The following is a 23,802-nucleotide window of genomic DNA, read 5'->3' as shown; positions in this document are numbered from 1 at the left end:
CTGTGTTTTGTATACTGTTCTATATTTATACTTACATATTGGTTGTGCATTTATTGAGATAAATACAAGAGAAAACATATATACAGATGTTCCTTGACTTACATAGGGTTACATCCTAATAAAACCATCACAAATTGAAAATCTCATTAAGTCAGAAATACATTTAATACACCTGACCTATCGAACATCACAGCATAGCCTAGCCTGCCTTAAGTGTGCTGAGAATACTTATATCAACCTCCAATTGGACAAAATCATCTAACACAAAGCCTATTTTATAATAAAGTGTTAAATATCTCATGTTAGTTATTGAATACTGTACTGAAAATGAACAACGGAATGGTTGTATGAGTATGGAATCGTTGTAAATGTATTGGTTGTTTACTCTTGCTGACTGGGTGCAGTAGCTCCTGCTGCCCAGAGTCACGAACAAGTGTTGTACTGCATGTCACCAGCCTGGGAAAAGATCAAATTTCAAAATTTGAAGTATAATTTCTGCTGAATGCTTGTCGCTTTTACTCCATCATAAAGTCAAAAAATCAAGTTGAACCATTGTAAATTGGGACCGTTGATACTGCTATGCAAGGGATTATAATCTTCTGGCTCAATTTTAGATAACTTTAAAAGTTACATTTTTCATTCAGCTGTAGTTTGTAAATATAAATACAAAATTTTGAAATAAAACTAGTAGAAATTCCAGTAAAATTGCTCAAAAGTAAGTTAGCCTTCTAAAAACAGTAAAATAGTTTTAAATTCTTTTGCTAATTTCCAGTACTAGCCTCATTTACATAATTTTAACCAACAGATTTCAGAAATTGACACTTATATGGGTTTCATATAGTTTCAGATTTATAAGAAATATTTTTTGCTCTGTAGATTCCTGTTTTCCATGAGTAAATGCAGTTTGATTCAAATTGTTTTTATGTTATCTGGAAAGAATTGTTTTTGAACTGAAAGTAGACGTCACATTTTCTGTTTTATGAAACTACTGTCCAAGGTCAATGCTGGTTGTAAATATTTTTGTTGTTGTAGCTTCTGTTCTTTTAAAAATAAATCAAATCAAATTGGGATTCTGTTAATAAAAATTTGTTAAATTAGGGTGGCCAATATTGACTTGAACACTCATACTCAAGCCTAACATGAAATCAAATTATATGACCCAAATTTATGAGAAATTTTTTAGGCTGCTTTATAAACATGATTTGTATTAAAACATGATTTGTAATAGTTGAACATAGGAGATAGTATTGTATTCAGTATAATTCCTAGCAGGCTAGTATGTGATATCTAATTTTACATGTTGGTATAATAATTATACTTTTGCAAATTATGCTGCATGCAGTGTTGCCAGATGTGTATATATCGTCATCATTGGCTTTATTGTCATCTTATTAATATTTAAGTCACATAAGGACTTTTAATGTTCATTTTAATAAAAATCAAATAATTGACTTTACTAAAACCTCCTTTATCCATTTTATTTTCTTATTTTAATTGGAATATTGAAATGAATTAGCTGGGGTAAGGCGGCAGAGGGTAACAAAAACAGTCCCAGTAAAAAGAGTCATTTTAAAAAAATCTCTTAGGTGTTGGTGAAATTTCATGATAAGCACACCACATATTTGTTATATAGCCCTGGAATAAAAATGAAGGTAAGAGATTTCCCCAGTGTAGTTTTTTGTAGTTATAAAATATTGGTTAAAAAAAAAAAGTATTTTGTTAAACACTGATGAAAGTGTTAGCTAAAGAAATGCATATGGCATCATTTATTGTACCTCCCTACATATTCTTGTATTCTTACTCTGGCAGATTTTAATTGTTAAAAATAATGTATTTCAGTCTATTTTTATTAAGCTCTAGAGAACCACTAGCTCTTATTAAGGTGAACAGACTTTATTGTCACACCATTTGTTAGGATAGGTAACAGAACATTCTAGATTATTGAGTTGTAGCTCTATTTTGTTTGACTGTTTTTAAATACTTTGGAAAAATAACTGAGAAGAAAATTAAAATAGTGTAATGCTGCTAGTAAAGTATAGATTAATCATACTACATGCATGCTGACTGATAGAGTTTACCTTCCCACCAGGTAGTCTTTGCTATATATTTTTTCTTTGGAAAGTAAAACTCCTTCACTCATTAATTACTAGTTATTCTTTATCCATGTTCTACTTTCTATATCATAAGAAAATAGGAAGTGAAAATGTTGACCTCTAATATAAAATATGTCAATTATGTTTATTAATTTCAAGAATATGCTTAATATTCACTCAGAAATACTGCTCAAGAGTCTGTTCGTGTTCACATGAGGTGCCAGGCATATACCCGTGTTTTACACACAGCAGGGTTGACTTCACCTGACTTGTAGGTGTTCTTACAGTTTAAAAGTGCTTTAATTAAAATGAAGAAACCTGTCAAGAGAGTTTGAAACATTGGATCTTGTTTCTGTTGAGGTACATTTATTTATAAAGTGATTTTTCTGTTTATAAAGTGGTATTGTGTTTTACCAGATGTCCACTGATACTATTCCTAGAAAGCTTTCAATGGGTTTAAGGCTGTTTTTTTCTCATCTGAATCTTTCATTTTTCTAAATATTTTCAATGTGAACTGGTCATTTACATGTTATTTCTTTATGCTTCTGTGTATTTTATTGAAATAATTTCCCTGTTTGCTTTTTGCTTTGTTTATAACCCATGTGTTGTAAATAGGTACCACATGTATGCTGTGTCAGCCAACCCAGGAGTATCTCTTGAAATTTGTTTTTTTTTTTTTCTTTTAATCACTACAGATAAAAAAGATTCTGTTCTTGAAAATTTCCACCAGGTATACAGGGATCAGGTATACTCTGAAAGTAATTTTTAATTACACTTTCAAAATAAAATCACATTGTTCTCTGCTTCTGTGTTGCAATCATTTATTTTCTGAGACATGATCATATGCTTAGGAAATGAAACTTTAGCTCCAGTTATTAGGAAATTTTAAATTTATGTTATCCAGCAGAATGTAAGATTATATTTTCAATATCTTTGGGAATCCCTGAGTGTTTCTTTTTCTGGCAGGAAAATATTATACATCAGATTATCTTTCCCTCTTTTCCTTTTTAAGCTTCTGGTGATATTTTTGTTTCTTTCAGCATATAATCAAGTTTCACAGAGCTTCTAAAGCAAACAAGAAGCCAGTTCAGTTACCTCGGGGAATGGTGAAGTCACTATTATATCAGATCCTAGATGGGATTCACTACCTGCATGCTAACTGGGTGTTGCACAGGGATTTGGTAAGTTGCTATGTAGTTAGGTCTAAGCTAGAAAGATGCCTTTATAGTTGGATGATTTTCTAGTTGTCTCTAGATATTAGTGGTACATATACCTACAAACCTTATAGAGTGAGAGTGCTATAGTCTCATAACATAGTCTAGCCTTGTGCTGTTTATATGATGCATCCTACTTCTCAGACATAAAGTGGCTGGGGTTCACTGAAGAAGTGAAAGAGGACACATTTATTTTCCTAAGCTTTTGTTTACTTTTAAGTCTGTAAATGAAGTATTGACTTGCTTGATTATTAACTGCTAGGCAAACTCTAGAAATTGATATGTTTATGAATAACTTGGAAATGAAACTTTTGGAGCCTACTGCATACTAAGTTACATATTAGATGAGGAGATGTTAATTCAATCTGCTTACTTTTTAAGCCTCACTATATTAGTAGCATGTTTATTAATCATAATTAAGAGCTTTATTCAGAAGCCTTGCCATGTTAAGGTACATTGAATTTTTAAGAATTTAGAAACTTCAGAAATTGGCTTTCTTATTTTTATTTTACATGGCAGAATAATTTACGCCTTTTTAAAACCCATCTGGCATTAAGATGTTCATTAAATTGTGCATTGTTCATTACTCTTCATGGATGAAAATTTAAATCTCAAATTCCCCTTATTGCATTATTACATTGTGCTTTTGTAGTTCTTTTCTTTGGAAAGGTGGTAACTATAGTAAAGTTTATAACAATGCCTTCATTCCAAACAATTATAAACACAATTCTGGAACTGATGATTTGGTCTCTAATCACATGTGTTACATTGGAAAAACCCTGTAGACTTTGAAGCAGAGCTGATCTGCCTCTTGCACATATTCTTTCCAGGCTGCTGTATATTTAATACCTTCAGATGTTTCAGTGTCATAGTTTCTAGTTCTTTCTTCTATCTTCAATAAATCTCCTTTCAATATGTTTAATGGTATTTATTTTATCTCTACTTCTCATACCTAGAAAGCATTTAGACTGGGACCAATAACATCAGAAATTTGTTTGAAACAACTGTTTTCCTTATGTGAACTTTATTTTTAATATTATGGGAATATTCATAGTGGATTTATAGAACAGAAGTAGGACAAATCCATTGGCTCCTTTTATGAATCTGAAAATAAATTTCAACCTTTAGGGGTGGAGTCAGCTTAGGGGAAAACTATTACTACTTTTGAACTACTGACCTTTTTTATAATCTCTAAAAGAATAAAATCTGGCAAAAGGGTATTTTTTCCCTAATTATGCTGAGATGACGCTACATTTTCTTTTTATAGTAAATTATTTTTCATTATTAAAATATATATGTTTATTAGATGAATACAAATAATACAAACCAGTATTTAAATTATTAATGTGTAATATACTTAAACCACTTACAGTAATATTAACTACAGTAGTGAAAATAATTATAAAGTTTAATTTTTTTTTTATTTCTCTTTTGGGATAGCTGTTTCTATTGGTGCAGCCTAAATGAGTTGTCTTTGACCTAGGGATGGTGTAGGATATGTCATTTCAAAGGTCTCTGTTAGTGGTGTGCCAGGAGGTGGGGGCAGGGGGAGCAGTGCACTCTAGATGCCAGTATCAGAGGGATGCACTGTCTGGAGATGATTTAAAAATAATAATGAAACAGATGAAAAGTAGTTATTTTCTGTTGTCACCATATGCTGGCAGCTGTGAATGATATCAGTTATAAAATATTCCTGTTCACAGAGCAAACCATTCTCACTCCTCTACCCCCTTTATATGCCACTGCTATCTGTTTAGTAGTCAATTTATCCAAAATATTTTCCGAACTGTGATATATTACTTGTGTCCTGCTACCTTTTTGATTTCCCCATTTGGAGTGAGAGTTCCTGTATTGTCTGTTTGTGACTCCTTACACCTAACTCTTATGTGCATCACAGGCACACGGGCGCATGGAACCATTGTGTCATTAAAGTGGTAACCTCTGCCCCTAGTCTGGATCTTACTGGGTCAGGTGCTTGCTTCTTGAATTTGTTCTCAATTTTTTAAAGGAAGATTCATTATCGCAGTTTTGTTGTTGTTGTTGTTTTTAAATGTGCCCACCTTCCTGCTAACTAAAAAATAGATTTTGGAGTTTTGAGGTTATATGATGTTCAACTATAGTTACATTAGAAACCCATATATGAATACTTTTTTATATATGAATTTCTAATGTAAAGTATTTACTTTAAAGAATCTTCTTCAGAAGCTGTATAACATGACTTTTTAAACTTTTTCAATATTTGTTATTATTTGCAGATGAAATATTTACCCTATAAGAATAAATATAATTAATAGTTAATTTCATTCCTTGCTTCTTTTCATTCAGGTTTAGATGAAATGTGGCAATATTGACCTTAGCCGACCTATATAGATTTCTAATGTTTTGAATTGAACTAATTGGTTGAGTTGCTGACTTGCCAAGAGAAACATCATACTAAGATGGATAATTGGCACAGACTCCCTAAAAACATCATTTTAATAATGCCCCAGAATGTTATTGAAGCATTTGCTTAATAAAATTGTCTTCATTATTAATGGACACACTGGTTTGAGATGATAGAGTTACAAAGTTCTTTGTTTGATATGTGAAGTTGAACTTTAACAATTAATAATCCTATTTAATAAATAAAGATTAATTTTGTCACTGTTAATCATCACATAGTAGCAGATCAGTAACTGGGGTCTGTCATCCTTGGTGTGAAATAGAGATTTAATAATTCTGGAACTCTGGTTGGAATGAAGTTGGTAATAAATGCATTTGTGTGTAGCTGTTTTAAGAGGGGCCTGAAAGGAAACACATGCAATATTTATTTTTGTGAGATAATTTATGATCTAAGCCAAACTTTTTTAGTTCTAGAACATTAAAATATGTATGTATAAGTTGGTTTGCTTTTACACTTAATCTGTTTGCTGTAAGTAGAGACAAATAAAAACAAAGGTGTATGCTTTGTTCTTCCCTTTGACTACACTCTTTCTTTCCCTTTCTTCCTTTATTCTCTCCTTGGGAAATGAATATAGTCTGACCAACAGGCTATAGTCCTGGTTCTGGCATTACCACATGTATTAGGATTCTCCAGAGAAACAGAGAGTGTGTGTGTGTGTGTGTGTGTGTGTGTGTGTGTGTGTGTGTGTTACCACATGTATTAGGATTCTGGTTCTGGCATTACCACATGTATTAGGATTCTCCAGAGAAACAGAGAGTGTGTGTGTGTGTGTGTGTGTGTGTGTGTGTGTGTGTGTGTGTTACCACATGTATTAGGATTCTCCAGAGAAACAGAGTGTGTGTGTGTGTGTGTGTGTGTGTGTGTGTGTAAAGAGAGAGAGAGAGATTTATTTTAAGGAGTTCCCTTAGGCCAGAAGGCTGGATACTAAAGGGAAGAGTTGCAGTCAAGTCCAAAGGCAGTATGCTGGCTGAATTCTCTCTTGCTCCGGGGAGATCAGTCTCTGTTCTATTAAAGTCTTCAACTGATTGAATAAGGCCCACCAATGTTATGGAGGGTGAGCTGCTTTTCTTAAAGTCTCCCAATTTAAATGTTAATCTCATCGAAAAACGCCTTCACAGAAACATTCAGAAAAATGTTGACTAAATATGTGGGCACCATGGCCCAGCCAAGCTGGCACACAAAATAACCATCCTATACAAATGAGTCAACAGAGGCACAGAGTTGAAACAGTATGGGACCAGTTAATTCCATTTTTACCCCCCAGATATCTGCTTATATAAAATAGGAGTGTTGGGTTAAGGAATATTAAGATATTTTACCTGCTACTATAAAGAGGAACTAAGTGTGAAATCTTAACAAAAACTTCAAATAAAAGATATTATTTAAGTGACTCAAAATAAGGAAGGGTTTGAAGTCTATTACCCTGATTGGGTTGAGTTTGGTAGTTTTCTGAGCACAAAATAAAAAGACAGTAAGCACCAAAATCGTATTTGATACTTTTTGTGTAGAAGCCAAAGTTTGATTTGGCAATGGTGTCTGAAGTTTTTCCTCTGAAAACAATGGTGTCTGAAGTCTTTCCTCTAAAATGGTAGTCCTGTTTGAGTTAAAGCACATTGGCAAGGCCATGAGAAGTTGTCACTACTAGTACCTCTACTATGACCATTTTAGGACACCCAGCCACCTGGCCAGTTCACTCTCTTGTCTGACCTCTTTCAGTAGAAACAAGTATTTTTTGTATAACTTCCTAATTTTAGAATTGTTTTTCTTGTGCAGTTGTGAAATAAATTTCAAAGTCAGGTTTGTTTGTTTGTTTTTAAATGAGAAAAAATCTGTAATTAGATTAAAATTTGAAAATCTCTGCATGAATTGAAGTGAAAGCTGGTTATGGTCTTTTTTTTTTTCTTCCTTCTCTGTATACCTCCTTACAGCTAACTCAGAGGTTGCCTTGCCTACTTGAATCCTTTCTTCCCTTCATCTCTAGTGTTTAAAATTCTATTCATCCTTTAAAGCTCTGCTCCTGCTACCTCAGCAATAAAGTCCCCCCCCCCCCACCCCAGTCACCCTAGCTGGAAGTGAGAATGTGTACATCTAAAGCCCTATAGCAGCTACTTTGAACTACTCAAGGGCACTTAAACTAGTTTTGGTAATAAGTTCTCTATTTGATTATAAGTTTCTGAGGGCCAAAGACTGGCTTAATATATATTTGTATCCCTCCCAGTGCCTTGGCAAAATACACAATCAGTGTATAAAATACTGCTTATATTTGTTGAATGAATAAACCAGCTCATTTGTAACAGAAACAAAGTGTCTTCCAAGGTGATTCTCCATAGGTTATTTCTGCTACCTGATGTTTTTCCGTGCATATTCTGTTACATTTTTTCTTTTTACTACCTACCCTCTTAGCTCTGTTATGGTTTACTGTAGTGGAGCAGTGCAAAAGATCTTCTTTTTATACTATATTTTTAGTTCTTTTCAGCAGCCTCCCTCTTTCTACCTAAAAGAACTCAGCTCTTACCAGTCAGTCCAAAGACCATTCAGCTAATGATACTGATCTGTTGATTTCTTTTATCACACTCTTCCTCTATCCAGTTTTTTTTGTTCCACCCAGTGAAAAAAACCTGCTTTACCTATTCATTCATATTCTTCTCTGATGTCATTTATTTTTTTCTAATGTTTTCCTTTAATCTTAATATTAGGACATCTCCATCATAGGTCCCTCACTTTTTTAAAACACATCTTAACAGTCCCTTCTGTGTGAATTATACTTTAATCGTAGATAAGGCAGCAGTACCTACCTTCTGAACATACCAGCTGTTCTGAACTTGCAACTCTCATATTTCACTGTTCTATATTACACTGACCAGTTCATTACTAGTCACAATGTAAATACTTTAATTTCTAGCTAATATTTATTCACTTTTAATTTTCTAGTGCATTCAGTGTTGGCTGAATTTTATGCTTTTGGCTGAAAATATTCGTCCAACCATATCAGACCATAGAAATGGTTTACATTTAAATCAGACTCTAAATATTAAAGACTTGGGCTTTCAACACATTTGCTAAGAAGCATAGGAAAGTAGAGTAGTAGTTATTAAGACTGGCCAATTAACCATTAATTTTTGTTAAGTATACATCAAGTTCTCATATGGTCATTAATGTGTTCCACTTTTTTAAAAAAACTGATAATTCAAAGTCATTTTAATACCTTAATGGTTTTTTTTTTAAGATTTTGTTTATTTATTTGACAGAGAGAGAGCACAAGCAGGGAGAATGGCAGGCAGAGGGAGAGGGAGAAGCAGGCTCCCTGCAGAGCAAGGGAAGCCCGATGTGGGATTCAATCCCAGGACCCTGGGATCATGATCTGAGCCGAAGGTAGTCGCTTAACCAACTGAGCCACCCAGGCGCCCTACCTTAATGGTTTTATCATAGTGGTATTTACCTGGGGCTACCCGGCACCTAACGTTGTATTTTCATCCTGTTGCACTAAGTGGAGTGTAATATTAAGTGAGAGATACTGTAACTTTTCATCACAGTTTGTTTTTTTATTATTATTCAAGCTGAATTACAAGGCTATATATGAAATTTGCTTTGTTGGACTATTGCAGCTATCAGCTATAATCACTCTTGCCCTAAACTAATTCAAAATAGTTTTTTTTTTTTTAAAGATTTTATTTATTTATTTGAGAGAGAGAGACAGTAAGAGAGGGAACACAAGCAGGGGGAGTGGGAGAGGGAGAAGCAGGCCTCCCGCCGAGCAGGGAGCCTGATGCGGGGCTCGATCCCAGGACCCTGGGATCATGACCTGAGCTGTAGGCAGACGCTTAACAACTGAGCCACTCAGGCGCCTCTCAAAATAGTTTTTTATGCCACAGTAAAATTTCTTAGAAAATAAATCTCTACAGAGATTTCCTTTAGGTCTATGCCAGTGGAGATGTGCTACTGTGAGAAGTACATCATGTGAAATAGCCCTGTGGGCCACTGTATATACATATTTAAAAGAGGCTCAAGCCATTTCAGAGTTTTAATATGACTTTAAAAAAAAAATCTGATAGTGCTGTTGCCCTGCAGTTAATTTTAATTATCCCGAGTAACTTGGAATCACTTGGTGGGGCTTCAGCTGTCCTTAGTGAAGGATGGGTTGGTTTCCTAGCAACCATCAAATAAGATCAAATCTCTGAGTGAGTCATGCACTGAAACTCAATTTCAGGGGCCTTCTTTATCAAGGCATCTTATCATGTATTGATGGTAGCATGATGAATTATGGGGGTATTCTGAGTCTGATTCTCTTTATTTGAGTGAAAGATTGCCTGGTTTATTAGTTTTGCTTACCAATACTAATATTTGCTCGTGGTGATATGGTTTGTTTTGAGGTGCATGTTTTATTGTCTGTTGAATTCTGTCACTAATAAGTGGAAAAACTGAGAGGCAAAGAGGATAAATGACTTGATTCTGGTTACTTGGAGAACTGTAACACAGCTGGATCACTAAATGTAGAGATTTTTCTTCTAGGTCAGTGATTTTTAAATTGCAGGTTGTAAGCCATAAGGGAATCAGGGAAGCACACAACACAACCAGCCTTTTTATTTTTTATTTTTTTAATGGAATAAAATAAAAAAAATCAGGTACATCATATGTATTAAGTACATCATATGTATATGATGTATTAATACATCATAAGTATTATTTCATAAAACTTTTGTTTCACTTACAAATGTTTATATGTGAATATCGTCATTTAATATTAAATGATTTTCTTCCTGTGGGTTGTCTTCAGAAAGGTTTGAAAGCCACTGCACTTTACTATTTCCCAAAAGGTATTTGATACAGTTAGGAAAAGAAGAAAAAACTTACTCAAATCTTTAGAAAATAGTCCCAAATTCTAAGTACTTTAATGTTTTACACAAACTTCTTGACAGTGATGATTAAATTATTTTGAATAGCAGCTGCCTTTAGGGAATACATTTTTCTAAGTAGGGTTTATTTATGGGTGGGAGCATTTCAGGCAATTTCACTTTCTTCCTTTAATAACTTTTAAATTGTCTGAATAGTTTTCAGTTAACATGTATTATTGTAATCAGAAAAAAGTTTCATCTGGACTAGAAACTGAGGAAAATGTCTAGTTAGGCTGTTATTAAAGTTCACACATAGTATTCAATGTGGCTTAGGGTGTTTTTATGTTGTTAAAGGATGGTGCTGTTAAAAACAAGGAAAACAAAAAATGTACATACATTTTCTTTCTGCCTAAAAAGAAGAGCCAGTAAATTCTTTTTTTTAAGATTTAATTTATTTATTTGAGAGAGAGAGCGCGCGTGAGACAGCAGGACCTGGAGATCACAGCCCCAGCCGAAGGTAGACACTTAACTGACTGAGCCACCCAGGCACCCCAGGGCCAGTAAATTCTTTAGGGGAAAAAAAAAAGACAAGCAGAAAGGACCCTGAGATCACTCATATGCTGGAACAGGCAAAGCAACAAAAGAATTGAACAGTTGGGAAGAAAGGAGCCTGCATTCACAGCCTCTGTTCTTTTTTTTGCCTCTTCTCTGAGCTTTAGCTTCCATGAATGTGGGAAACCTGTTAAGCGTGTTTCTTTAAAACAGAACCTGGGTGGGGGGGGGTGTAGGTGGCTCAGTCAGTTAAGGGTCTGACTCTTGATTTCTGCTCAGATCATGATCTCAGGGTCCTGAGATGGAGCCCCACCTGGAACCTCCTTGGGATTCTCCGTCTCCCTTGCCCACCCCTATACCACCAGCAGTCCCCCCACAACCCCCCCCACACACCCCACACACACCCCCACCCCCCCACCCCTGTCACCTTCGACCCACTGCAGGCTCTCTGTCTCTCAAAAACAAAAACAAAACAAAGGAATGCCTAGGTGGCTCAGTGCATGAAGCATCTGCATTTGGCCCAGGTCATGATCCCAGAGTCCCAGGTCAGGCACCCTGCCCAGTGGGGAGTCTGCTTCTCCCTGTGCCTCTCACCCTGCTCATGCCCTCTCTCTCTCAAATAAATAAATAAAATCTAAAACAAAAACAAACAAACAAAAAAAACAGCTTTTGGGAAGAAAAATGCTTTGGGAAATATCAGGTTTAATCATGCTTATTGCTTGAGATTTGCTTCATGTATTGGGAACTTCAAGGATTTACTCTAATTTTCTTGTTTGTTTAAGTGTGTAGTATTAAGATTGAATCCATAAAATTTAGGCTTGAGGATAAAACATGGGTTTTACTGATGATAACTGATTAAGGCAAACTTAAATGAGGTTTGCATTCATTTTAATTAATATTATGAATATTGTGCTTTAATCTAAAGTATGTTTACTTAAATGACCAATTGGGCAATTTTCCTTGAAAATATTTGATTGTCAACAGTCTGTTTGGTTTATTGACAAATGCTACATTTGCTTAATTTTGATATTAATATTGAGCATACACAATGGATTGTGTTCTATTATTTGTAAATAATGGAAAAGTAGCCCATTTAATTTTACTAAATGGCACAATTGCAAATATACATGTTTATACAGGCAGGTTACAAGTTGGTAATAAAAAATACTGTTATTTGGTTTGCATATTGCTTCTAGGCTACTTTTTCTTAAGATTCTGAATGAGTCTTTTCAGACACTTATCAACACACTACTAGAATATTTTTAGTCAAATTTCTCACCAATCAAGAATGGTTATTCTAAATAATCTCATCAAGATTGGTTTTGTTTTTTTTTTTTTAAAGAGTGTAAGACTATATTTTTTCCTATTTATTTATTTATTTTGATGTAGTGTTCCATGATTCATTGTTCGCATATAACACCCAGTGCTCCATTCAATACATGCCCTCTTTAATACCCATCATCAGGCTAACCCATCCCCCAACCCCTCTCCCCTCTAGAACCCTCAGTTGATTTCTCAGAAGAGTGTAAGACTATATTTTTGAGTGACTCTGAGAATTTAGTAGAAGTAGAAGACTATCAGAGTTTTAAGTCGGATATAATCTTTTCTCTACTTTTGAGATAATTGATGTGATACATCATTATATCATTTATATAAGTGCTTCCATGTTTATAAACAAAATTTACTATCATCTAGAGCAGTGTGTTTCTAAAAACAGGACAGATTTGGGAAGGTTTTGTTTAAAAAACTTTTGAATCATATTAAAGACAAGAATTTACCAGGTCTCTGCCTGCATCTGGTATGTTATTACTGCTACATATAGTGTTAGTGGTCAATCCCCACTTTTTCTCTTTTGGCCTTTAGACTTTTACATTAGGAAAAGAGAAATACATTGTAGTTAAAATACAAAGAAATGGTTTTTCCAAAAAAAAGTTTCAGAATTCTCTGAATTATACTCTGAAAGAGCATATAAAAATTAATATTCCAGTCTAACTTTCTAATAGTAGAGTCAGGCCTTAGAGTATTAGAGTATTATATTGTTTTCCAGACTTCTGAAGATTTGCCAAAGTAATCTTTAAGGATAGAATATATTAGGTAAGGTTTTGTCTTATCTCAGCTAAAATTGTCATCTAAACCTGTTTAGGTCATAGGCTTCCATGGCCACATATATCTTTCAGTAAGTCTTTTTCAGTTTGACTACTGTATGTCTTTACCAGATACAAGCAAATGAGAAGTGGTCATATAGGAGGGGAAAAGTAAGTCTTCCTAAAGAAATAAACATATGCAGCTAGCCATACTTCAAAGTCAGTTCAACATAAAAGCTCAAGATTTTGTGTAAATGCTTGTAAAGGCTGTTCTAATCAACACAGGAATTTTTTTTGAGATTTAGTAAAAATGAAAGTTTCCTCGGGTACAATTAGATATTAAGTTGGCAATAGTTATTAAATTAACTATTGAAAATATTTCTTTATTAAAGTTTCCTACCCTCAGTATAGCTGGGATTTTACTTTTTTTTCAGAGTATCACTTTGTTGTAATTACCAATGTCTGTTTTTATTTAATTTATGTATAATTTGCGTTCAGATATGTATCATGCCATAGATCTAATACTCTTAAGTAGGTATATAATGTGAGAATTCCTAACTCAGTGCTAAAATAGATGTCTGAGGGGTGCCTGAGTGGTTGTCAGTTAAGCATCCAGACTCTTGTTTTAAGGCTCAGATCTTCATCTCATGGGTCCTGAGATTGAGCCCTGCGGCAGGCTCCGGGCTTAGCAAGGAGTCTGCTTGAAGATTCTCTCCCTTTGCCCCCTCCCCCAACTCGCAAGTGTGTGCTCTCTCTCCAAAATAAATAAATCTTTCTAAAAAATAAAATAGATGTTCTGAATTTCCATGATTAGTTTCAATTCTCTAGAATTTATGGTCTTTTCAAATTACAGATGGGCTTGTAATTTAGGTTAGTACCATTTAAAGATGCCTCTTTAAGAAAAATGTAAATGATGGGAGATAGACTGCTAATTTTTTTTAATCATGAGTTTAAAAATGTTTATGTAAACACCATGTAACATTTGAAATGAAGACCATTTTTTTGTTTTCCCTAATTTCATAGACTAATAGACCATAAAGTTGGAAGGCATCTTGGAAGTAACCGTTTCCATCCCTGGCATGGTGTGGTAATTCTTGCTAATATGTGCAGCAGATAACCATCCCGTCACCATTCAACGTTTCCAGCAGTGACTAGTGTTCTATCCTATTACGCTAGACTTGTTATTACACAGGTGTATTCCTTAGAAGGTAGAGTCAAAAATTCAGAATGTATAACACTCAATGCTTGGACCCGCTCTTCTTTTGATTGATCTTCTAATTTTTTGTCTGTCTGATTAACACCAGCTGGTAAAATCAGATGTTGTCTGGGCCTTACGGTAAGGAGGAAGAGGGGAATCTAAAAATAAAAAAAGAAGTAGGTGAAAAGTAGGAAGAAGTGAAGAATAACAACAGGAAAAATTAAGAAAAATAAGAAATCACATGTGGTAAGGACCAATAAGGGATTTTAGGTTATGCATCCTGAAAAATTAAGCCCCTATTATAGTGGGCCTAAGATTTGTTCGAATCTTGGTCTACCACTTCATTATATAATTTTTGGTAGGATTAACCTCTGTAAGTGTTAACTTTCCTCATTTATAAATGGGGCCAAACCTTTATTTTTATCTTTTTGATTGAGATTCATTTAAAGTATTAGGACTGTGATTGGCACATTTAGTACATTTTACTTCCAGTTCATCATCAGATTGCCCTAAGAATATAAGTATACCTTAAGGGCAGGAACTTTATCCATTTATTTTACTGCTATATCATTTGTACCCAGAATAACACATATTGGATGTACAATAAATATTTATTGAATGAATAAGTGGATTCTTATCAACTCTGTCTTCAAAATATATCTCAGATTAAACTACAGTAAGACCTTCCAGTAATTCAGATTTGAATATAGCACATTGGCCAATGGTCCTATGCATCTGACTAGTGTCATTTCCCAAAGAAGAGTAAACTGTGGTGCTTATTTTCAGGGAGACGTAGCTGTGGGAGAGTGAACCATGAAGGGAAGGGCAAATTTGGCAGAGATTCTGCATTCTTGTAGTTCAGTATCTCTAGATCGATCCAGTAAATCAGGAGCCACCAAAAGGGAGATTCTAAAATTCTTTGCTGGCAGGACATGGATTTGGATTTTCCAGGTGGACTTCCAGGACTGCTAGTTTATAGGCTCACTTTATTTGTCTCATTAATTTCTGTTCATTTACCCCACAGTAACCTGACCTTCCAGTTTACACTTCCAGTTGAATTTTTTGGACTCCACTTACTGCCTTATGGCTTTACTTCTTTCTACTATTGCTGTTCTAATCCAGGGCACCTGGATTACTGCAAAAACTCCCAAGCGATCTAACATTATAGTCTTATGGTTTATATGGTCTAATATCAACATAGCCTTGAGAATGGTCCCTCTAAAAAGTAAATCACGTCATATTCCACTACCTAAAATGCCTCCACAGCTTCCCACCTGTGAGACTGGTACACAGAATCTATCCCAAACATATCATATTACATCTTTGTACTGCAGACTGGGAAGCAGAAAGCCTGCAGCATTGTTTTGTATATCACTAAGAAAGAAAACATTTTGCCAATTTGACTGTCACACAGAAGGTATAAGATAGAACACAGTTACAGAAATACTAAAATTTTAAGGGAAAGTAAAAATTGGAATGTATGAAATGCATTTTTTCCCTTGTTATTTGGTAATAGTAAATGGCTAGGACCTATTTACTAGTGCAGTGGCAAGTAATTGAGGTGACTATTTTTTCTGTCTTTAATGAAAATTCTTAAGTTTCACCATTATATGATGTTTGTTCTGGGGTTTTTGTGAATACCTTTTATCAGGTTAAAGATGTTTACTTGTATATCTAATTAAGTTGTTTGTTCCTAAATCAAAAATGGATTTTACTTAGTGCTTTTTCTGCATCTTTTGAGATGGTCATATAGCTATTTCCTTTAATCTGTTAATGTGGAAACTTACATTTATAAGGTTTTGTTTTGTTTTTGAAGTTGAACCATCCTTGCATTCATGGGATCGACTCTACTTGGTCTTGATTTTTTTTTTCAGTCACTATTGGATTCCCTTTGCTAATATTTTATTTCATCTTTATTGACAAGTGAGATTGGTCAGTAATAATGTGTTTGTATACTGTCTTTGTTCTGTTTTGTTTTCATGATTATCAGCTTCAGAAAATGATCTTATTATCTGAAATGGCATGTACAATGTAGAAATTATTTATTCTTGAAAGGTTGATGAAAGTCATCTGTGAAATTCCGTTTCTGGTGCACTGAAGTGGGGATGGATGATTTTTTACTGAAATTTAAAAATTTTTAGTGGTTGTTGAACTATTCTGGTGTCCTACAAAACCCTAGATTAAATAAGCATTTTAAAATAAAGTACAAATTACCATAATTGGCACTGGAAGAGTTGGAAAAACTAAAGAGACCAGTAACTATGGAAGAAATAAAGACATTTGTCACAGGGCTACCTCTACAAAATGTAACAATTGCACATGGTTTCACATTTGCTTCAACCCTCAAGCAACAGCTAATCCTACACTGCATAAACTATTCTAGAGCAAAAGAAAGTTTCCTTAATAACTTTGTAGGAAGAAAGCATAACACTGACATGAAGCTGGTAAAGATAATGCACATAGCCCTGGACCAGTGTCACATATAAGTATTTGTGCATATTTCTTAAGTAAAATGTTAGCAAAAAAGATCCAGAGCGACATTGAAGGAATACTATGCTTTAAGTAATGAAGCTCATTTTAAGAATGCATGGATGATTTCGTATTTGGAAACCTATTAACAGGATTCACAATATTACTAGTGCTAAGAGAATAACACTATGGTTATCTCAGTAGTTGTAAATGTAAAACTTTAGCAGAATTCAGTATGCAGTATTATTTGACAAAATTTAATATGCATTTCTGTTTGAAGTTCTTTTTTTTTTTAAAGATTTTATTTATTTATTTGACAGAGAGAGACATAGCAAGAGAGGGATCACAAGCAGGGTAAGTGGGAGAGGGAGAAGCAGGCTTCCCGCTGAGCAGGGAGCCCGATGTGGAGCTCGATCCCAGGACCCTGGGATCATGACCTGAGCTGAAGGCAGACGCTTAACGACTGAGCCACCCAGGCGCCCCTCTGATTGAAGTTCTTATTAAAAAAAGAAAAGAAGGAAACTTCCAAGCTTGAAAAGTATATATATCAAATCAGTAGCCATTAACCTTTGACCTTCCATCACAACTTATTTAACAATGTTCTGGTACAGAAATAACCTAGATAGCTATGATAGGGGAGGCTTCAAAAAGCAAAAGAGCCTTTACAAGACATTTATATTAAATATAAATAATACAGATTTAGATATATCTAGAATTATGCCCATCAAGATGTTTGTAATGATTTAACTCTGAGATGAGATTTCAGGTAAATTTCACTTTCTCTCTACTTTCCTTTATTTTAATTTTCTACAAGAATATATATTTTTATTACCTTTTTTAACAGCTGATGTTAAGAATAAGCAGTTTTTTTCATCTCTAAAAGGTATAAATGACTAAAAGCTAGAAAATATCAAAAGCTACTAGGGGTGTCTCATAGGGCAATATAGAAAAATCATCTTGGGGGCACTGTCCACTTAAGCATGGGCACCCTCCCCACCCCCCAGGAAGCTTTTACTTAAGAATCACTACAGCAGTGAATCATTGTTAACAGATTATAGTGCTAGCTGACATCATAATTATCATTTATAATATATTTAGGATCTTACATATCAAGCATCATGCTGAAAGCCTTTTATGAGCATTTGTCACATTTAATATCTGCAGCGACACTTGTTATTTTATTTGTATTTTATAAATGAGGAAATGGAGATTAAGGTCATACAATTCAATAGCTGGTGGCACCTCTGAGATTTTTCAGCCTTATTCTTAACTACTTCCTCATTTTCTAAAGGAATCTATCATATTCCTCAAATGTTTAGCAGAAGAAAAAGTTGAGAACCATTGGTCGCAAGTCTGTGTCTGTTCAAATAGAAAACAAAATTATAGTATCAGATAAAGTATATTTTATTTCAAAAGATTGAAACACAATTTATAATGGTAGAATGATTAATGAAAATACAGCAAAGAATTTATGGTTTGTTCAATTTGACAATTGTACAAAAACAAATAGAAATATATAATTGTATACCTTGCCATTTTTCTCTCAGATTATGACAAAATTTTTTAAATAAAGAACAAACAAAAATTGTAGAATAAAGCAATGTGATGTAATAGAGTTGCTTGGCCTTTAGAGCTGTCTAAAAGAATGTATTTTTTAAATAAACATTCACTCACAAAATTACACTACAAAAGTCCAGTTTGTACTAGAGACTAGATTCATGGTAAGAACTCACAAAGTCACAAATTCTGCATTTCAGAACACAATAAAATAAAGCTAGAAATAAAAGCAGAATTATCTTTTCTTAACTATTAGACATCATCAATTTGAAAAATAAGCCATTTAAGACACGGAATTTGAAAGTACAAAAAATACTCTTGAGTTAAATGTATGCATCCATTGCAGGTTGCAAGACACATGTCAGTGTCAGAATTTTTGAAATCATACAAGTAGGCAGAAATATATAGCTTCAAACCAGTTGTTTGAAAGGCAAATAAAAAATCAGAAAAACTTTTGAAACATGTTAGAAAAATGAGTAATAACAGATCATATAAGTTAAGAAAAACACCAAGATTAACCAAAAGTCAGACCACAAATGCTATAAGCAGTTAATTCACTATACATACTTAACACATACATACACAGTGTGTGTAAACATTTTTTAAAAGTTTCACTGGGAAAGTAATACAACAATTCTTAGGAGCCGCCATTTTCTACTATCAAATGATGCTGCTTAGTTGTGCACTGGCGGTATAATGCAGTAGTTGAAGAGGACAGACTCTGGAACCAAACTACCTGAATTTCAACCCTAGCTCTACTCCTGACAAGTCAGTGTGAAATGGTTAATATGGTTAATATGAACTAACTCAGTTCAGCTGAGGCTTTTCTGGCCTTGGTCATCTCACTTATAAATTGGAATAATAATATGTACTGATGTGGAGTAATTGTGAGGATTAAATGAATTCATCTATGTGGAGAACCTAGCACAGAACTAACATGTATGTTGCTATTGTTATACTGTTGCTTCCCTGCTTAAAACTATTGGGTTTTCATTTAGAGATTAAAAAGTTATTTTATCCGCAAACTAGACCCTGTATTAGCTGGCCCCCCACCTGACTTTATAACTACATTTCCTGCCAGTCTACTCCTGCTTAACATGTTCTACCCACAAATGCCTTTTTGTTTTTCCTTCTGACTACAAAGTTCATACATAATATAACACATACATAAATAACCCATTCTTCTCATCTTTCAAGTCCCAGCTTAAATGTCACCTTGAAAGGCCTTCCTCACCATCCTATCCAACGTAGTGCCCCCATTTTTCCTTCCCTCACCATCTAATTTCAGAATAGGACCCCCATTCTCTCTAATGGAATCTTTTTTTTTTTCTTTTATAGCATTTAGTACATTTGTAATTTTTTATGTCTTTGTTTATCTTTTTCTAATGTCTGGCTTCCCTATAGACCCAGACCACCGGGTCATGTCTATTTTCTTACGAACTCTCTATCTCATGCCAAGGACAGTGCATGATACATGATGTGTCCTCAGTATGTTAAATGAATGAACACTAACTGCTATGACATGAATTACAACCTAGAATTTATCAAGAACTTTAAAAAATATTCATTCCTTTTGATCTAGCCACCCTACTTTTAACAAACTCTTGAGGATATTGTAAAAAATGGTGAAAAGACCATCACAGTTTTATTGATAATAATGACAAATTGAAAAAAATTTACATGTCTAACAACCAGAAAATAATTATGCAAATTATGACATGCAGAAAAGATGAACTATTGTGTTGTCTTTTAAATTATGTTTACAGTAAGTTTAAGTAATGTTACAATGTTAAGAGGAAAAGCAGACCACAACATAGTGGCAATAAAATGCTGAGTGAAAAATACATCAACAAAAGAAAATATACCAAAATATTGTGGTTAAATCTGGGTAGTAAATTGTACTTTCTTAATCATATTTCAAGAAAAATAAACTTTTCTACAAGATCATATATTCTAGAAGGAAAACAGTAGTTTTTTTTTAAGTATCAGGTGTTAACAAAAATTGAATGAATACATTCACACTATTATAAGAAGTTATTTGTAATAATCTAGAAGTTATTTACAATAAAGAAGAGCGTCAGTCTTTATTATCATTAGGGAGAAGTATTTTCTTGTCTATAATTTTTTTTGTTACTTATTTCTTAAAACTACATTAAAACCTACATGGATCGTAGTAAAATGTATATTTAAAAACTGGGATATTTATTCTAGCTTTAGCTGGAGATAAATTCCTAAGTAAATTCCTAACTATTACTAAAGATACAATAGACATGCTAAAATGTAAAAACACTAGTAAAGATACCCTTAGAGAATATAAAATGTAAAGTTTTTAGCAAGAGGAAAGTAACACATTAGAAAAACGGCAAAAATAACTGAATATATCTTTACTACCTAGAATATAGAGAATTGAGGTGAATATTTAAGTTTAATAATCTAAGCCTCTTCAATAAAACCTACAGAGCAGATCAGAACATGATTATCAGTGAAAGATACTCAAATTAAAATTTTAAGTTACTATTATATATCACTTAAGCTAACAAAAATTATAAAATTTTATATACATTGCTTTTGGTTTCCCAGATTGGTTTTATTGTACTTAATGGTATTGTTTTTATAAAAGATCGTTGAGATTGGTTTTATTGTACTTAATGGTATTGTTTTTATAAAAGATCGTTGAATTTATAGAATTGATACTTGAACCTTTCAAGGGCAAAATCTGTTAATGTGTATCAAAAAACCTTAAAAATGTTTATAACCTTTGCCCAACAATTTGACTTCCTAGGAATTTCTCAAAGGCACATTCAGAAATGTTTGTTACGGCATCATTTCTCTTTAATAAGGAACTAGGAACAACCAAAACATTTAATAGGAGGTAATTGATGTAAATTATGATGAATCATGGGATTCGTAAGGATTATATCAGAAAAGTAATTTCCAAATTAAGAATAAATCTTCATGATATACTTACTAGTGAGGAAAGGGTACAAACGATGTATTTAGTATGATGCCATTTTTTAGTTATATAAAAAGGAAAAAAACAAAAGGTAACCCGAAATGTTTATAGTGGTCATCTATTAGTTTAGAGATTATAAATGCTTTGTTTTCAGTCATCTATTATCAAGCACATTGTCCTTTTCTTCATTTCCCAAATTATGTCCATTGAGCATGTATCCACCTTTGAAACTTAAAAAGCAAAACAAACTTCTAGTTTTAGAACAATAAAGCTATTGATATTTGATCTGATAATTCTTCTTTGGAGATTTCATCCCAAGGAAATTACCTGGCGTATGTGTCAGGGTGTTTTGGGGGGTGGTGGGGAGGCAAGTATAATTTATACAAACATTGTCAGTGGGAGCATCATCCGGGTTGGTGCCAGAAGTGGGGGCTTGGGGGAAATACAGCCAGCTGTCTATTAATAGAGGAATAAAATGTAGTTAGTAAAAGTAAGGTACAAACATCCAGGTTTGTCCAGAAAATAACTTGGGAAGACAGAACACAAAACAGTACTACCCACTGATCACTGTTATACTAATAATTATATAAATTAATATTGTCTAGAATAATATTTGGAGTTACAATGATTTTCAGTTTTGAATATAAACTGTGTATACTCTTTTTTTTTAATTTGGTTAACTTCTTAATGACACTGGAACTGTTTTGAAAATTTAAAGATTTTTGATATCCTTTCCCTGCCCCTTAATACCTCTCCCTTAAGATGCCTTTGATCTTCTTACTGTTACTCAGTTTTCTAGTCTTCAAGATTACTTGAAGATACTTTTTTTTTCCTTATTGGATACTTTATTAGATTCTTTGCTTGAATTGTGTTATAACACACCTTACAGCTTTACAAAAATACAATTAAGTAAATTTAATTTGGAAAATACATTTCCATCTACAAGAAAATATCACATATATTAATATGTGCACACACATTCTTTATTAGGAATAAATAAGATATAGCTGTGCCTGTAAATTTAAAAGTTTATTTCTATTGCCATGTTTCTGTTCTGTGCACCCATGTTTCATTGTTAATGAAATGAATATTGCCTCTGGTAGTCTGTGACAGTAAGAAAATGATCTTTGTGTCAGTGAAAATAGAGTATATTATTCCAGGTTGATCTTGTTGGACTTAAACTGGTATTTTATACCTCGACCACCTTAAGTGGGCAGGTTAAGAATTTTGTAATTTAAAAATTCAAAATTTGTGGTTTTAAAAGATACCAATTTTAATAATGTAGATCATGTTTATTATTTGAAATACTTTTGATGATATTCACAACTTGATGAAAGACCATTTTATGTAACTTTGTATTACCTAGGAGACATGAGATGAAAACAAGAAATAGAGCTAGTAGTCTGGACTGGAGGAAAGTAGGAGGGGCTTATTGAAAGGAATTGTCATCTATTATTAGCATGATTACTGTCATGTAGTTAAATGCTTGTCTCATAAAATATCTCAATTTGCATCAACTGTGAGAACCTAATTCCTATTCTCCCTAAAAGAGGATTTCTTAGGTAAGTGAAAGATTAGTCAGCATCCCCATGTGTTTTGATACTCCAGTGAGCACTGCCTCCATCCCTTGAGAGAGGGCAGAGCCAGCTCTGCGGAGGTTTAGTGTAAGATGTTAGTGAATTCTTGAGGCACTCTCTCCTGTTGTTTATCTTTCAGACCAGCTCCTGAGCTTTCACATTTCAGGCAGGTTGGGGATCATCACCTCTGTGAAGGTTTTCCTTGCCTGAATTTACCCCACCTATTAGTCTAACCTGACCTCTTTGAAGGCAGGAACTGTTTGCTTGCTGCTTTGTTTGTTGGTCTCTGGGCTTCAGTGCCTCTTAATTCAGTAAATACAGGGGTGAATGTATAGTACTTAAACTGTTGACTGTAGGGGATGAAGTTCCGTGTTGCAAGTCACATTTATTTTCTAATCAGGAAGCAGAATTTGTTAGGAAATTATACATGTTTTTTTTTTCAGATCTGTACAAAAAGCAAGAAACAAATTTCCTAGAGTAAAAGTTGGTAATTTCTCCTTTAGCTTAAAGGTGTTCATTCAGCAGCAATAGTGAGTAAAATTTAGTATTAGAGGTGAAAAATACCAATTCATAGCTCGGAAGAAAAAGTGAAAACTGTATTATAAAGACATCTTCCAGATCTCATTCACTGGATTTCCAAATTTCTATCTAACTCAGCTCCTTAGAAGATTTCATTAAAACAATTTTTTTTAAAGATTTTATTTATTTATTTGACAGAGAGAGAGATAGCGAGAGCAGGAACACAAGTAGGGGGAGTAGGAGAGGGAGAAGCAGGCTTCCCGCTGAGCAGGGAGCCTGATGCGGGGCTCGATCCCAGGACCCTGGGATCA

The 23,802-nt window shown here is 33.8% G+C and overlaps 1 protein-coding gene across 5 annotated transcripts in view; it reads left to right on the top strand.

Annotated features, from left to right (window-relative positions):
- CDK8 (cyclin dependent kinase 8) overlaps positions 1 to 23,802 on the top strand; it is a 140,423-nt gene that overhangs the window by 91,410 nt on the left and 25,211 nt on the right. For all 5 annotated transcript variants that reach the window (XM_027590212.2, XM_027590211.2, XM_027590210.2 and 2 more), the window contains one exon: positions 3,134 to 3,274. In XM_027590212.2, coding sequence (XP_027446013.1) covers positions 3,134 to 3,274 — 141 coding nt within the window. The remainder of the gene's footprint in view (positions 1 to 3,133; positions 3,275 to 23,802) is intronic.

This window comes from Zalophus californianus, chromosome 3 (genome assembly GCF_009762305.2).
Source record: "Zalophus californianus isolate mZalCal1 chromosome 3, mZalCal1.pri.v2, whole genome shotgun sequence".
Taxonomy (NCBI): Eukaryota; Metazoa; Chordata; class Mammalia; order Carnivora; family Otariidae; genus Zalophus; species Zalophus californianus.
This window is presented reverse-complemented; position numbering and strand designations above follow the sequence as displayed.